The sequence below is a fragment of the Pelobates fuscus genome, chromosome 11 (genome assembly GCF_036172605.1).
Source record: "Pelobates fuscus isolate aPelFus1 chromosome 11, aPelFus1.pri, whole genome shotgun sequence".
NCBI classification, from domain to species: Eukaryota; Metazoa; Chordata; class Amphibia; order Anura; family Pelobatidae; genus Pelobates; species Pelobates fuscus.
In genome coordinates, this window is record NC_086327.1 from 4,992,597 (window position 1) to 5,010,596 (window position 18,000).

At 39.2% G+C, this 18,000-nt stretch overlaps 1 protein-coding gene across 1 annotated transcript; it reads right to left on the reverse strand.

Moving 5' to 3' along the window:
- Positions 1 to 1,929: 1,929 nt before the first annotated feature.
- Positions 1,930 to 18,000, reverse strand: TYROBP (transmembrane immune signaling adaptor TYROBP). The gene is made up of 5 exons (XM_063436233.1): positions 17,732 to 18,000; positions 10,669 to 10,689; positions 6,845 to 6,976; positions 6,089 to 6,141; positions 1,930 to 2,273 (listed from the first exon to the last, which is right to left on the reverse strand). The coding sequence occupies exons 1-5, from the start codon at positions 17,781 to 17,783 to the stop codon at positions 2,217 to 2,219; spliced, it is 315 nt and encodes a 104-aa protein (XP_063292303.1). The 5' UTR covers positions 17,784 to 18,000; the 3' UTR covers positions 1,930 to 2,216.

An 18,000-nucleotide genomic window follows, 5' to 3' on the forward strand; every position in this document is an offset into this window, starting at 1 on the left:
TGAAGCAAATGAACACAGCCAACGTATCTTAGAACAAAATGGAAATTTGAAATTAGATTCACATTCAGTTCATTTATGGCCTAAATCCAATTCTGTAAATGTTCCCACTTTTCCACTTTTCCGAGTATTTGTTTATTGTAATTTACAGAAAAGTTTTAAACATTATGCGGAGCCCCGTGTCGTGTAATACTGTATATATTGTCTGAAATCTTAGTTCGGAAGCAGATGGAACATTTTTGTCACATACAGTGTGTGTGACGAAACACAGATAAATAAAGGCTTTTGCCGTCACACATTGTGTTGGGAAGTAAAAGTTAGGTATATATTTTACCGTCATGAACAATATGCGATTGTAAAGCAATTTAATTTTAAGAAAAACAATGTAAATATATCAAATGTGCCGTTTTAACCCTTACAGCCCGTAACGATTATTTTGGTTCCACTATAAGAAAAGTCGAGTTTAGGAACGCGGTGCCTCTTATTTATGTTTAGTTCTCTTCTCTCAGGTTTTTAATTAAATGAACACTCTAATAAAATATACAGAACTTTCCAAACCCGGGGTACATTGCTGTTGGGGCAGGCTTGGGCAATGTCTGACCATATACTGTTACTAAACCACCATTATTTTTACCTGTATCAGTTCTTTTTTGTTTGTTTTTTTAAAAACTGTCACACCTTATGAGCTTTGAAGCTGGCCCCAGCACAGCACCTTATTTAATGTATGCATTTTTTTCTATTTTATTTTTATTTATTTTTTTATTTAATGTGTTTTTATATGACTTTATAATACTGCCCCCACCTTTAAAATATATATATTAAAGACACCATAAATCCTCAGGACAGTCTCCTTGTCTAAGCCCAATCCACCTCCTGTGATGTCATCACAATAATGACTTTTTACATACTTATTATAGAAGCATTGGGCACCCACCCCACATTTGGAGTCCGGCATAGTTTTCCGATTGCATGTAAAACGTATTTATTTTATTCCGAAGCGGTTGGTACAGTAGCAAGGCTGCCCCAAACTCACTCCAGTAGCACAACTTCTATATAGTACCTTTATTCTATAGGTTAACAATAATACAGGTCTCTATAAGAAAGGCAGAATATAGTAACAAAGTAAATTATAAATCATTAATGGAACAATCCAACAACATTAAAAAAATGATACTTCATTTTAATGTGTGGTGTGTTCCTTAACACATTGAACTGCAAGGTGCCCCCTTCCTCCCATTAACAATACAAAAATAAAGATGACTTACTCGGGAACGCATCCTGGCTGCCAGATTGAACCTAAACCAATTACTAAAATGCAAATCTCTCTTGAAATAGTCACTTTAATGAATTGGGACAAAGGGGACCACGTGTCCAGACATAGAATAATACAAAATGTACCAAACGACGTGCAGAACCATAAAATCTGTAAGTAATTATTAGGGGTTAGATATACCGGATTGGGGGGTTAGATATACCGGTTTGGGGGGTTAGGTATACCGGATTGGGGGGTTAGATATACCGGATTGGGGGGTTAGATATACCGGATTGGGGGGTTAGATATACCGGATTGGGGGGGTTAGATATACCGGATTGGGGGGTTAGATATACCGGATTGGGGGGGTTAGATATACCGGATTGGGGGGTTAGATATACCGGATTGGGGGGGTTAGATATACCGGATTGGGGGGTTAGATATACCGGTTTGGGGGGTTAGATATACCGGATTGGGGGGTTAGATATACCGGATTGGGGGGTTAGATATACCGGATTGGGGGGTTAGATATACCGGATTGGGGGGGTTAGATATACCGGATTGGGGGGTTAGATATACCGGTTTGGGGGGGTTAGATATACCGGTTTGGGGGGTTAGATATACCGGATTGGGGGGTTAGATATACCGGTTTGGGGGGTTAGATATACCGGATTGGGGGTTAGATATACCAGATTGGGGGGTTAGATATACCGGATTGGGGGATTAGAGGTCTTCAAGAATTTGCAAAAAGAAAAGAGTTTGGTCACTGAACAATAAATATTGGGACCCGAGAGAAGCATTATGATTTCAGATGATATCCTCTAATGATGAGAAGCTGTGAGTAGTTGTGAAGGCTGCACTATGATATAATGTATGATTTTACAGTGTGCATGGCTCTTGCTTTCATCCTTCTGTTACGTCCGTTTGATGAAGCTCTGGACACGTGGTCACAAGACGCAGTCAAGGATTAGCTGCGCACACTTCTCATATCATTATAGATGTCAAGTCTATGCCCACGAAGTTCCTAAAACAAAACACAAAGAAAATAAAATCATCCTAGTACTTAGTGTTAGACAATGGGTCTGGGGGTATTAAACAACTAAATGGGTGTACGGAGCGGGCATATGATGTGGAGAGGGGGAGGTAAATGGCACTTCCCACATCAGACAATTTGTGATTCTTACATCCATGGCAGAAAGAGATCGTATTAACCTTTTTTACGTTAATGTGAGATTCGTCAGAAATATATTTCTCCACCATTTACTTGTCCTGAAATAGTGAGTGACAGGGTGTGGGGGTCCCTGCGTGTCCTGGAATAGTGAGTGACAGGGTGTGGGGGTCCCTGCGTGTCCTGGAATAGTGAGTGACAGGGTGTGGGGGTCACTGTGTATCTGGAATAGTGAGTGACAGGGAATGTGGGTCCCTGCATGTCCTGGAGTAGTGAGTGACAGGGTATGTGGGCCCCTGGCTGTCCTGGAATAGTGAGTGACAGGGTATGTGGGCCCCTGGCTGTCCTGGAATAGTGAGTGACAGGGTGTGTGGGCCCCTGGCTGTCCTGGAATAGTGAGTGACAGGGTGTGTGGGCCCCTGGTCGTCCTGGAATAGTGATTGACAGGGTGTGGGGCTTCCTGTGTGTCCTGGAATAGTGAGTGACAGGGTGTTAGGGTCCCTGTGTGTCCTGGAATAGTGAGTGACAGGGTGTGGGGGTCCCTGTGTGTCCTGGAATAGTGAGTGACATGGTGTGGGGGTCCCTGTGTGTCCTTGAATAGTGAGTGACAGGGTGTGTGGGTCCCTGTGTGTCCTGGAATAGTGAGTGACAGGGTATGTGGGTCCCTGTGTGTCCTGGAATAGTGAGTGACAGGGTGTGTGGGTTCCTGCGTGTCCTGGAATAGTGAGTGACAGGGTGTGTGGGTTCCTGCGTGTCCTGGAATAGTGAGTGACAGGGTGTGGGGGTTCCTGTGTGTCCTGGAATAGTGAGTGACATGGTGTGGGGGTCCCTGTGTGTCCTTGAATAGTGAGTGACAGGGTGTGTGGGTCCCTGTGTGTCCTGGAATAGTGAGTGACAGGGTATGTGGGTCCCTGTGTGTCCTGGAATAGTGAGTGACAGGGTGTGTGGGTTCCTGCGTGTCCTGGAATAGTGAGTGACAGGGTGTGTGGGTTCCTGTGTGTCCTGGAATAGTGAGTGACAGGGTGTGGGGGTCCCTGTGTGTCCTGGAATAGTGAGTGACAGGGTGTGGGGGTCCCTGTGTGTCCTGGAATAGTGAGTGACAGCATGTGGGGTGTCCTGGACTAGTGGGAGACAGGATTCTCGGGCCAAGCATGACCTTGAACAGCAGGCGAAGGACAGAATCTTTGTGTTTGTAGCAGAAGAAATGCTGTTTGGCAACAGATACATTTGTTGCATTTGTTAGGGAAGTGGAGGGCGGAGAACGAGGTTCCTTCTGCAAAATGTTTCAATCCTGGAAAGGACAATAATGAGGCGTTTTTGATAAATTTCCGTTTAACTATTTCTCCTCCGTATATATTAAAGAAGAACCCATGGCAATAGATGTGCAAATGATTGCTACTAAATTTCCGTTTAACTATTTCTCCTCCGTATATATTAAAGAAGAACCCATGGCAATAGATGTGCAAATGATTGCTACTAAAAACTTGCAGAATAATTGTAATTGGTTAACTCAAGACAATGTGCTGCAGCAACTAAAGAAAGTTAATATAAACAAAGCTCCAGGGCCTGACGGTATCCATCCACGTGTACTTAAGGAACTAAGTGTAGAAATAAGTGAACCTCTGTTTTTAATCTTTCAAGATTCCTTTCTTTCAGGAAGTGTTCCGGAGGATTGGAGGAAGGCAGATGTGGTTCCTATATTCAAAAAGGGTTCAAAATCCTTGCCTGGAAATTATAGACCTGTGAGCTTAACTTCTGTGGCTGGTAAAATATTTGAAAGGTTATTAAGGGATAATATTCAAGAATTCCTTGAGAAGAATATGGTTATCAGCAAAAATCAGCACGGTTTTATGAAGCACAGGTCATGTCAAACTAACTTGATTGCGTTCTACGAAGAAGTAAGTAGAAGTATAGATCAGGGTGTTGCAGTGGATGTGATCTATTTGGATTTTGCCAAGGCATTTGATACAGTTCCACACAAAAGATTAGTGTTCAAACTCAAGGAAATCGGTCTCGATGAAAATGCTTGTTCTTGGGTAGAACATTGGCTTAAAAACAGAATACAAAGAGTTGTCGTTAATGGTAAATTTTCAAGCTGGACAGAGGTGGCAAGTGGTGTCCCTCAGGGGTCTGTTCTGGGACCCCTTCTATTTAACATTTTTATAAATGATCTTGAAGACAGCATTGAAAGTCATGTTTCAGTGTTTGCAGATGACACAAAACTTTGTAAAATAATACAATGTGAGCAAGATATTACTTTGCTGCAGAAGGATTTAGATAGACTGGAGGACTGGGCACTCAAATGGCAGATGAAATTTAATGTTGAAAAATGCAAAGTTATGCACTTTGGCGTCAAGAATACACAAGCAACGTATACCCTTAATGGAAGCGAATTAGGGGTAACAACACACGAAAAGGACTTGGGAATTGTTATAGACAACAAACTATGCAACAATGTGCAATGTCAATCAGCAGTGGCCAAGGCCAGTAAGGTATTGTCATGCATGAAAAAGGGCATTCATTCTCGGGACGAGAATATCATTTTGCCTCTCTATAAATCACTGGTAAGACCACATATTGAATATGCTGTGCAATTTTGGGCACCTGTTCTAAAGAAGGATATCATGGCACTAGAAAAAGTGCAGAGGCGGGCTACAAAATTAATAAAAGGAATGGAACATATCAGCTATGAAGAAAGGTTAACAAATTTAAACCTATTTAGTTTAGAAAAACGTCGCCTGAGAGGGGATATGATAACATTATACAAATATATTCGGGGCCAATACAAACCATTGTGTGGAAATCTATTCACAAACCGGACTTTACATAGGACACGAGGCCATGCGTTTAGACTGGAAGAAGGAAGATTTCGTCTAAGGCAAAGGAAAGGTTTTTTTTACTGTAAGAACAATCAGGATGTGGAATTCTCTGCCTGAAGAAGTGGTTTTATCAGAGTCCATACAGATGTTCAAACAGCTACTAGATGCATACTTGCAAAGACAGAATATTCAAGGATATAATCTTTCAATGTAGGGTAATAACTGCTTGATTCAAGGATAAATCTGACTGCCATTCTGGGGTCAATAAGGAATTTTTTGTCCTAGCTTGTTGCAAAATTGTGCTTCAAACTGGGTTTTTTTTTTTGTTTTGTTTTTCTCTTTTGGATCAACAGCAAAAAACAGGTGTGAGGAAGGCTGAACTTGATGGACGCAAGTCTCTTTTCAGCTATCTAACTATGTAACTATGTAACTCTTCACATACAGGAGTCAGGTGATGTACGTAATACACAGTGCACATGCAGATACACTTTGCGAGAGAGGGATTTGACTAATAAAGATATCTGAGCCGGATAAAATACTGATAGGAAACACGTTGCTTTATATTGTGTAGCTGAAACACATGAGGGATATATCAATTAGTGAGAATAGACGGTAATTATTGTACCGGTAATTGGTTTTCAGTTAACTTATGGCTCAAAGTACATATCCGACTGACACCAAATACTAGTGGCGAAATTACACAAATCTTATTAGTTATTTACAAAATTGGCAATTCAAAGTAGATGAACATGAAACATAGCTAACTTGATGTTTCTTTGACCAGTTGAAATTCACTTTAAATTCTCACTTTAGGTAAGTCACCCTGTGACTGTGTTACACCAAAAAACTCACCTCGTATGTTCGGTCATTTGTCTCTGTTTCATTTTTCTTAGAAGTCTTCCGTTCTGGAAAATAAAATGTGATAAAACATTGTTTAATATCTGCTCTTATCTCATTGCGGTTCCCAAACAGAGCACTTTTATCAACCTCGAGCCGTATTTATCAAACTAGAAACAATTGCTATTCTGGGAGCAAAGTGAAACGTAAGGGAAGTTACCATGGAAACCAGTAAAATACCCATAGGTGCCTGCTTTGACTTAATAATTAATTTTGTATTATTAAACATAAAATAAGATATTATTAAACATATAATAAGAGATATTATTAAACATGTAATAAGAGATATTATTAAACAAACATGTAATAAGAGATATTAAACATGTAATAAGAGATATTATTAAACATATAATAAGAGATATTATTAAACATGTAATAAGAGATATTATTAAACATGTAATAATAGGCAATATTAAACATGTAATAAGAGATAATATTAAACATGTAGTAAGAGATATTATTAAACATGTAGTAAGAGATATTATTAAACATGTAATAAGATATTATTAAACATGTAGTAAGAATGATTGAGCCTCACAGTATCAGTAATACTAATAAAAAGTAGAAAATAATAATTTATCGTTAGTGATAAGTTCTTCATAATAAACAGAAACACAGTGCATTTCGTGTCGCTCAGCATCATTAGTACAAAACCCAATGCTGGTAAAGTTTAATCAATCCATATTTTAAATTAAATTTGCTCTCACTCACCCAGCTGTTTGCGCTGTTGGATTTTATTTGAAACAATATACGCGGTGAGCGCAATCAGTACCGTGATAATGACATCACAGATGACAATTCCAATAACCGCACCAGAGTCCAGCCGTAAGCAGTCACCACATCCTGAGGAAGAGGACACAAACTCTCATTTAGAAACACATACCTGTGTGTCTTGCACAGGAAACATGAAAATGGTTACTGCGTGGGGAAGGGGTCCTTCCAAGGAACAGATAAAAATGGTCAACTTTTAATAAGATGTTACATAGTAACATTGTCTAGTCTGTCGTTGGGGTAAAATGTCTGTAAATGAGTGTAGGTAAAATTTGAATCTCCTGACCTTTCATGTATTCATTCCAAGGCCATTTGTTGGCTGTTTATGGCCATTATAAGTCAAAAAAACATAACATTGATTAATATCAACGAATGAGCTACTGGATCAGCGAGGTGGACATTCATCTACCAAGGATGTAAGTGCATCTGGGGACTGGATAAATAGATATCCTTGTGTTTGGGCAGGTAATAGTAGAGGAGATAGGGATGGGAGTTGCCAGCTCCTACCATGTAATCCAAAATAAAGGATAGAGCACTAAGAGTAAACAGGGAAGAGAGGAATCCTGACAAAAGGGTAACATAGTCTCCATCAAAGGACCCTAGAAAAGAGTTGCTAAAAATCCTTCTAAGGAAAGCCTAGTGGTATACCTCTAGATGAATAGAGACAAGGGGCGTAGCTTCCACCCACAACCCATCAAAGATATTCCCTACTGGTGGGAACTGAAGATGATAGTCTAGGGTAAAAATCAGCACATACACTTATTGTCCCTATTTACCTCGGCACCGCACAAGGGTAGTGCCTACCTGCACAATAAATCCCTCAAAGATAATTTCATTCAAAAGTGCATAGTGCTACCTAAATGTAAAACAAAGGTGAAATAAATAAAACAAAAAATTAACGTCCGACGTGCGTTTCGGCGTGTTAAAACACCGTTGTCAGGATTATTATGTTTTTTTTATAATTGATTATGTCATTAAACGTCAAAGTTATAGTTATAGTTATAGTTTTCTATTTTAACAATTTGTAATAGTTTAGGGAAAAAAAACGCAAAGGAGAACCACTTCTTGATTTGTAATCTCCATGAATCATGTGTGACTCATCAAACCATATATTTCCTGTCTATGTGTTGCCGTCGTAGCCTGACACGAATGGTTTATTGTGTTGTGCATTCGTTACAGTGTAACAAGGAAAGACGGAGAGGATACTTATTATAGCCATGTACTGGGTCCTGGTTTAATCTCTGGAGATGTCAGCATTCAGTGTTTACTGAAGAACATGGAAAGCAGCTTTACTAGATAATATCTTCTAAAAAAGATTCCAGTTTTTGGAAAAAAATTAATTAGAAAGAGCAATGTCCTCACTCCCCACCACCCTGTGATTCATTCGGTAGGTAGCAGTTTTGGTGTATAAATCATGCCGCTCAAATCTCACTGCTCAATTCTCTGTCAAATAATGTTGTTTATGCAGCTCTAGCCACACCTCCCTGGCTGTGACTGACACAGCCTGCATGAAAAAAACTGTTTTCCTTTTCAGATGTAACTTACTTCAAAACTTTTTTATCTCCTGCTATGTAATTTGAACTTTAATTACACACAGGAGGCTCTTGTAGGGTCTAGAAGGCTATTAACAGAGCATGAGATTAGAAATTCTAAATGAAACAAACTCTGCAATAAAGGAAGTATAAACATTAGATGACTCTTTACGGGAAGTGTTTAGAAAACCTGTGTAAGTCAAACACAGGGAGCACTTGCTAGGGCTGCATAAACAAAAGGATTAAACTTCTAAATGACAGCATTGAGCAGTGAGACTGCAGTGGCATGATATGTACACCAGTGCTGCATTAAGCTAAAGTTGTTTTGGTGATAATAGAGTTCAAGTGCTAGCAGAGCCGACAGGGTATACAGCACCCAGGCACTCTATAGACAGCGGCACATTGGCAGGGAGTAGAGCACCAAGCTCAGTCTCCACGCAGAGGGCTCTGTCCCCTGAATTAGGCCCGCCCATCACACATTGTACCTTGGCCCACCAGTCATTAAGATTCCACGATCCCTGGCCCAAGGTAAGTCTCTGGAAGTAGAGAATAAACACTTGTTTTTTTTGTTTTTTCTACAGCTCCTACCCCCAATTCCTACCCTTAGCCCTAGTACAGTCAATAAACCTCCTACTACAACCCATAGCCCCCCAATATAGCCCCTAACCCCCAGCTGCAGTGCATAACACCCTTATTGCAGCCCCTAAAACCCACTACAGACCCTAGGCCTCCTACTATAGCCTCCAACTCCACTTCAGCTCCCCAACTACAGACCGTAAGCCCAACTTCAGCCCCTAACCTCAATTGCAGCCCCAAATCCCCATAATAGCCCCTAACCACCCACTTCAGCCCTTAATACCCTATCACAGACCCCATCCCCACTTCAGCTCCTAACTCCCTACTACAGCTCCTAACCCTCCTACTGCACCCCTACCCCCAATTGCAGCCCCTAACCTTCATACTACAGCCCTAATTGTACCCCTTATTCCTCACTACAAACTGAGTGGGAACCTTGTTTTGGCTGAGGTCTCGCCATCCCTTCCCACCCTGGACCAACACCTGGATCCAGCTCCCAGTGGGAAGACCTCTTCTCCAAGAGAGTATAGCAGGTATAGTAATCTAAAGAGCAGTATAGCAATTGATTATAGCAGGTATAGCTTTCCCCCACAGATATTAGTCGAAACTAAATGCTGGGTGTGAATTTTTTTATTGGAGGCCACACACAGCCTTTTATGCAAAAGCCCCTGCAAGGGGTTTTCAATACAAGAATACAGGGAAATCCCTCCCATGATCCTTTGTGCCTGAGAGATAATAATCTGAGAAGCAAACATAGGCGATGATGGAAGTCCAGCGGTGTTCGGGAGTGTCAGTGTCCGATTTCAGTTCCATGAACTCGATGACCAAACACCGCTGCCTGCGTTCATTTGAACAAGATGGCCGTCACCTCGTGGTCATTCATATGAATTGCGGCCACCCAGACGAACAATTAGAACACTGCGGTGGAGCTCGTTACAAGGTGTCAATTGGGTTTAACAAGTCTCTGGTTTGTCCGATTGTTGGGTTCACAAACAATATAATCCCAAATCACACAAACAGAGCCTTTTAAAATGTATTTTGCAGGCCCATAGTCCTGAGGTAGAAGGCTGGCAAAGTAATGTTAGTCAGGATGCAATGTCAGGATGCAATGCTCCACAAGGTTCCCACCAACAGGAAGGGACAATGTCAGGATGCCATGCTCCACAAGGTTCCCACCAACCGGAAGGGACAATGTCAGGATGCCATGCTCCACAAGATTTCCATCAACAGGAAGGAAGGAAGGAAGGAAGGAAGGAACAATATCAGGATGGCTTCACAAACATTTCCCTTTGAGAACAGTTAAAAACTAATTTCACTACAAACTGAGTACAAAGTAATACAGTAAGTAACAAAAACCGAACAGCAGCCTTGTCGAAGAAACACAAGAATAGGATTTTTTTATCGTCATTTTATGTCAACTTTACAATGTTTCAAAATCTGAGTAGGCATGCAAGTGTGAATAGGGCTTGCCTAGGGCTCGTCTGTTTCCCTCTGGGTTCCTATAGTTCTCTATACAATCAATCAATCTACAACAATCAATGGCTGCTTATGGGTCATTTTCACTAGTCAAACCAAAAAAAAGACAAACAACATGCTTTTGCCATCACTAAAGATTAATAACTCAATAATATTTATACATAACGTGATCAATCTCACCATCTTGTCCAAAGGCAGCTCCTAAAAAAGAAACACAAATGTCGTTTAATTTAAATGTTTTGATTACAGTGGAGAAAGTAAAACCTAAACATTTGGAAATATATATTTTAGAGTGTGTATTGAATGCGAACACACACACTGACACACAAAATCATACACACACTCATACACAATCCAACACATTCACACATACACACACGCAATCACACAAATGTATACTCACGCGAACACACACAATCACATAAACTCTCTCTCTCACACACACACACACACAATCACACAAACTCATACACACTCACACACTCACACACAATCACACAAACTATCTCTCTCACACACACACACACAATCACACAAACTTACACACACAATCATACACACAATCATATACAATCACACACACTCACACAATCATACACACTAACAAACACAATCATACACACAATCACACAAACTCTCTCTCTAACACACACACACACACACAATCACACAAACTCTCTCTCTCTAACACACACACAATCACACAAACTCATACACACACTCACACACACACAATCACACAAACTCACACACACAATCATATACAATCACACACTCACACAATCAGACACACTTAACCCCTTAAGGACCAAACTTCTGGAATAAAAGGGAATCATGACATGTCACACATGTCATGTGTCCTTAAGGGGTTAAACACACAATCATACACACAATCACACACACACACACAATCACACAAAGTATAAACAAACAAAATGAGTAATTAAAGTATGCACAATAATTAAAATATATAGAAAGGCAACATTAAAGAAGCTGCAGTTGTGGATAAAATAAGGTCCACTTTACATTTCGAGCTAGTTGGCAGGAAGTATAAAAATACCCATAAGTTCTGACACTGAGAGGCCGGACGTTTGTGGTCAGTTGACCCAGTATTACAAGGTGGAGAGACTTGTACGTAAAGTGAAGCAGAAACCAGGCTACCGGATAATCGCCAACCAAAATAAAGTGATTTTTGGCTGAGACAAAGAGTGTAGCTTTATCACACACTTGACGTTACCACCATATAAATCACGAATACATTACAGCAGGAACTGTAATAGTAGGAACATTACGAGATAATTTCCCAAATACCTCCAAAGAGAAAATGTACATCAGTAAAAACATTTAAAAAATCTCAAAATACAGAAACTGAAAGGAAATGTTCACATAAATATATCATTATCTTCATTAAGAGCAAACAAATGAGTGATCTCTCCACAGTATCCATTATTCTTAGGCTCCCAAAATGGAGAACGGACAATGGGGTGTGTGTCTAATACTTCACGAGAGGACATTTTGTCACCTCAGTCTTAGTGAGATAACTTTGTCTGGTTAGATGTTGCGAGGTACATGGTGTTTAGTTAAGCTCCAGTTAGTGGTACAAGTTAACTGATGGGGTTAGAGATTTGGGATGTCAGGATACGGGAGGGTTAGAGTGTGGGCGTTGGGTTAAAGATCCAAGATATTGGGAACGTATAATATGTCTAACATACCAAACAACTCCCATAGCCATCTGAAAATGCAAACCAGTCTAGAGCCCCCAGTACCAAAATATCTCTACCAAAAAGATGTAATGTGGATTAATTAAGCCATTAAACTGTGCCGTAATCGGACTCATGAGATTGTGTCCATTTAGTTTGTATAATGTCTTTATACAGCAATACCAGAGCTGTGTCACTGTCGTATCGTTTTATTATTCTAATTTTCTTGAATAATTCCGAGCACTGTCTTTGAAAGTGTCCAAACATTTATCTACAGATTTTGCAAAGAGAATCGTTAGCAAATCTAGACTGGACGAAAACCGTTTTATAAACCGTGTCCTTCCCCCGACCCAGTCCTGCGTTTCCCAGCTTGCATCTTGGCATGATTGGGGAGCAGAGTAACAGAACTGCTGCCACATTGACTTTCTCTCAGAGCAAAAAGGCAGATCTTTCAATTAGACTCACTCACTCAGAGAGACAGCTGGGTCATGTGGTCATTAAATTTTTCTGGGATTTATTTTTAATTACTTTCTTAGTGTTTTTTTTATCAGTAAATGCAGACAATGCAGAGTACACAATCATTTTGCTCTGAAAACTGGACTGTCAGTGGTGCCTCAGTGTAGTGTTTGTAGTGTTTGTGGCCGTTTCTGTCTTCTATGTCATATTTTTTGTGAAAATCATGTTCCTAATTGCAAAATCAGTCAGATGTTTCCTCTTCTTCATTGTCTCTATAACACAGCCATTGTGAAATTCAAACGGCAGCAGATTTCTGTCATTACTTATTAGGTCTCCATGATTTCATCTTAAGGTCAAGGGATATACTGCGTGTCTGTGAATATGTATAATGAGTGTGACTGATATGTATGTATACTATGTGTCTGTGAATGTATCTACCGTGTGTGTGATTGATATGTATGTATGCTGTGTGTGTGAATGTATGTATTATGTGTGTAACTGATATGTATGCAGAGTGTGTGTCTGGGAATGTATGTACAGTGTGTGTGATTGATGCGTATGTATACTGCGTGTGTGAATGTATGTATAACGTGTGTGACTAATATGTATGTATAGTGTGTGTGCTTGGTATGTATGTATACTGTGTGTCTGTGAATGTATGTATTATGTGTGTCTGTGAATGTATGTATTATGTGTGTGACTGATATGTATGTATACTATGTGAATATATGTATATTGTGAGTTCATGAATGCATGAATTATGTGTGTGACTGATATGTATGCATATTGTGTGTCTGTGAATATGTATAATGTGTGTGACTGATATGTTTGTATACTATGTGTCTGTGAATGGATGTATTATGTGTGTAACTGATATGAATGCATAGTGTGTGTCTGTGAATGTATGTACAGTGTGTGTGATTGATGTGTATGTATACTGCGTGTGTGAATGTATGTATAACGTGTGTGACTAATATGTATGTATAGTGTGTGTGCTTGGTATGTATGTATACTGTGTGTCTGTGAATGTATGTATTATGTGTGTGACTGATATGTATGTATAGTGTATGTGACTGATATGTATGTATAGTGTATGTGACTGATATGTATGTATACTGCGTATCTGCAAATGCATGTATAATGTGTGTGACTGATATGTATGTATACTATGTGTGTGTGAATGTATGTATATTGTGTGTCTGTGAATGTATGTATAGTGTGTGTGACTGATATGTACGTATACTGCATGTCTGTGAATATGTATAATGTGTGTGACTGATATGTATGTATACTATGTGTCTGTGAATGTATGTACCGTGTGTGTGATTGATATGTATTTATAGTGTGTGTGACTGATATGCATGTATACTGTATGTCTGTGAATGTGTGTACCATGTGTGTGATTGATATGTTTGTATACTGTGTTTTTGAATGTATGTATTATGTATGTGACTAATATGTATGCATAGTGTGTGCCTGTGGATGTATGTATAGTGTGTGTGACTGATATGCATGTATACTGTATGTCTGTGAATGTGTGTACCATGTGTGTGATTGATATGTTTGTATACTGTGTTTTTGAATGTATGTATTATGTATGTGACTAATATGTATGTATAGTGTGTGCCTGTGGATGTATGTATAGTGTGTGTGATTGATATGTATGTATAGTGTGTGACTGATACGTATGTATACTGCATGTGTGAATGTATGTATAATGTGTGTGACTAATATGTATGTATAGTGTGTGTGATTGGTATGTATGTATACTTTGTGTCTGTGAATGTATGTATTATGTCTGTGTCTGTTAATGTATATATAATGTGTGTCTGTGAATGTATGTGTAAGTGTGCGACTGATATCTATGTATACTATGTGTCTGTGAATGTATGTATACTGTGTGTCTTTGTATGCATGTATAATGTGTGTGACTGATATGTATGCATACTGTGTGAATGTTAATATGTGTATAATGCGTGTCTGTGACACTGTTCAATGTTCAGGTGAGCTGTATTTTGGCAGCAGTGTGGGGGTGTATATTCTGCACAGTGAGGGGATAAAATGCTGGGGTTAGGAGATACTGGGGAGGGGGCTGGCACACAGCAATGGGAACAGACAGCTTAATACATGGAGGGATCCCTCCAATCGGCTGCTGTAGGCTGAGGGCTTGTTGGCTTAGTGGCAAATATGATCCTAATTGCAATATAATATTTATTCAATTAAACATATCTAGCAATCCCCCATTAGATTCATCCCATCACACTGAGACTGGCAGAACTGCTCCAGAAACAGTTATTTTGGGCAATTTCCTGGATTCTGGGCAATATAAAATGCCTGTTGCAACCAGTGGCGTATGTCCAAACTAGGCTAAAGAGGACAAAAGAACAAAAGTGGAAACCACCCAGAGTATGTATAGTGAACAAAATACAAAAGGACAACCTGGTATAGGTCAGATATCCTCAAATGGAATCTGTGTAAGAATAGAAAGCACTTTCATAGCGTAAAAAAGTTAATCCAAGTAGTGTTTAAAGTGAGATAGAAATACACTCACAAACGAACGAATATTCAGGCCTTTCACCCTCTCAGGGGTAGTGTGATGAGCAAAGAAGTCCTCCAACACGATATATGTGGATGTAAAAAATGCAATATAGTGAAGTTTGTTTATAAATATATAAATTCACATTTATTCATTGCACTTACAAATAAGCAGCATAAAACAGGCATCTCTCCATACATATATGGAACTCCTGGTGATGATAATCGAGTATCCACAGTCCAGAGATAGGGAGAAGATACAGCATTCAAATACAAATAAAAATAAATAAAAACAATATAAGTACGTAGAAGTAGAGTTATCCAACGCGTTTCGTCCTATTTGGATGTCGGACTTCTTCAGGGATAGTTGTGGATCCACTTCTATGGGTTTTTATACCCATCAGCAACCTCTTCTTAATCCGATACACATGTGAACAAACATGCGTTTCACTGTGGAACGCAGAAATCCAGCGTGGAGTGCAGAGAGCTTGTCAAACAGTTCCGGGTTGTAATGCGCATGCGCGTGAAAATCGCGCATCATGCGCGATTTTCACGCGCATGCGCATTACAACCCGGAACTGTTTGACAAGCTCTCTGCACTCCACGCTGGATTTCTGCGTTCCACAGTGAAACGCATGTTTGTTCACATGTGTATCGGATTAAGAAGAGGTTGCTGATGGGTATAAAAACCCATAGAAGTGGATCCACAACTATCCCTGAAGAAGTCCGACATCCAAATAGGACGAAACGCGTTGGATAACTCTACTTCTACGTACTTATATTGTTTTTATTTATTTTTATTTGTATTTGAATGCTGTATCTTCTCCCTATCTCTGGACTGTGGATACTCGATTATCATCACCAGGAGTTCCATATATGTATGGAGAGATGCCTGTTTTATGCTGCTTATTTGTAAGTGCAATGAATAAATGTGAATTTATATATTTATAAACAAACTTCACTATATTGCATTTTTTACATCCACATATATCGTGTTGGAGGACTTCTTTGCTCATCACACTACCCCTGAGAGGGTGAAAGGCCTGAATATTCGTTCGTTTGTGAGTGTATTTCTATCTCACTTTAAACACTACTTGGATTAACTTTTTTACGCTATGAAAGTGCTTTCTATTCTTACACAGATTCCATTTGAGGATATCTGACCTATACCAGGTTGTCCTTTTGTATTTTGTTCACTATACATACTCTGGGTGGTTTCCACTTTTGTTCTTTTGTTACATATTTTCACAGGTGGTTGTGAAGTTCACCTGAAACCATCTCAGTATATGTGTATTTTCCTAGTGTATATACTTTATTTCTTTGTTTCATTATTAGGCTAAAGAGGAACTGACTTTATTCTCATACTACCACTTCCTCTATTCGTCACCAAAGCAAGAACATTACTGGGGGGAGGTATCCAGAGATCCCAAATAAACACATTTACCTTGCACAAAGTGTACTGTGCCATGAGTCCCTGCATGCATTTCCACCGTCATAAACCTCTTGCAGGGAATCATGGGAGATTTTGAATTTGCATTGCATGCCAGGCAGTGCCTATTATCATAGCATCCAATGCCAATCTAAATTGAATTAAAACTAGGGCCTTTTTAGTTAACTGTTAGAATATGTAATTACCGTGGTTTTATAACTTATATCCAATTCATTGTGCACAACACAGGCTGCGTTGATCCTGGTCTGGATATAAACTGCTTCATAACAATAACTAATATCTTAATTTTGCAAACTTTGTTAAAATACATATATATATATATAAAATATTGTGCAAATATGACATAACAAAAGCTTTGAAATGTCACTTCTTTCGATGCTTATTGCAAGGGGACGCTTGTTCATAGTTGGTAAATATTGTAGTCACGACGTGCGATCAATCAGCAACATTTATATCAGATTTTAGGATTCCTTCTCTAATGTCATTTGAAAGAAATGAAATATGTAGAAGAATATAATGATCGTTTAGGCTATGAAACATTGTGTGTTTATTGTTTATTAATTGTACTTTAGAGTTCATTCAATAAAGAGTGATTTATGGTAAGTTCACTAATACCTATATTAATTTTAAGAAAAGCTAATTTAGGACAAAACTCTTTAAGATGGAGAATTTCTTTATTAATTTATTTTCTTTATGTTTTTATTTTGCGAGCTGGCTGTCACCGATCCCTAACATTATCAAACACCGAGCATGTGAAAAATCTATATTTCCATTGCACAAATATCTGGGTGGATAACAATGCGGCAGAGAATTACTGCACAGATTCATTTGATTAATTAGCGAACACGAACACTAATATCGTGACTTGAGCTTTTTCTCGCAGATCTTAACTGAGATGAACCAAAGCAATACAAATCTTTAAGGCTAAAAGTACAAACCCTGTTATACACTGTCCAAGATATAAAGTGTGAATTTGCAATAATAGGTCAGATAGCCAAAGTGGAAACTTTGTCCAAGCTATTTTTTATACTTATATTATACTCTGGTTTTGTTTATTTTCATGGCAACATATTACTAACTATTTCCTGAAAGAATGACTTACCTAATGCAGTTAACAGCAGGAGCAGGCCGTGGGGTGCAGATTGTGGACGCATGTCTATTGAAGATCTGGGAACAGTTCCTTGCAGTCCTGGAACTAAAAAATAATTGTATTTTGTCTTCAGAATTTATCTTTTCCCAGTTTCCAATGTCTCGCCTGTAGTGAGGTGTTTTTCTGGTGCGAGGGATCCTTCGTCCAGCTACGAGGGCTACCCTGTGAGCCTGGCTCTCATCTTTCAGTCTGAAAAGGAAGTGCATGAAACTTAGTAATAT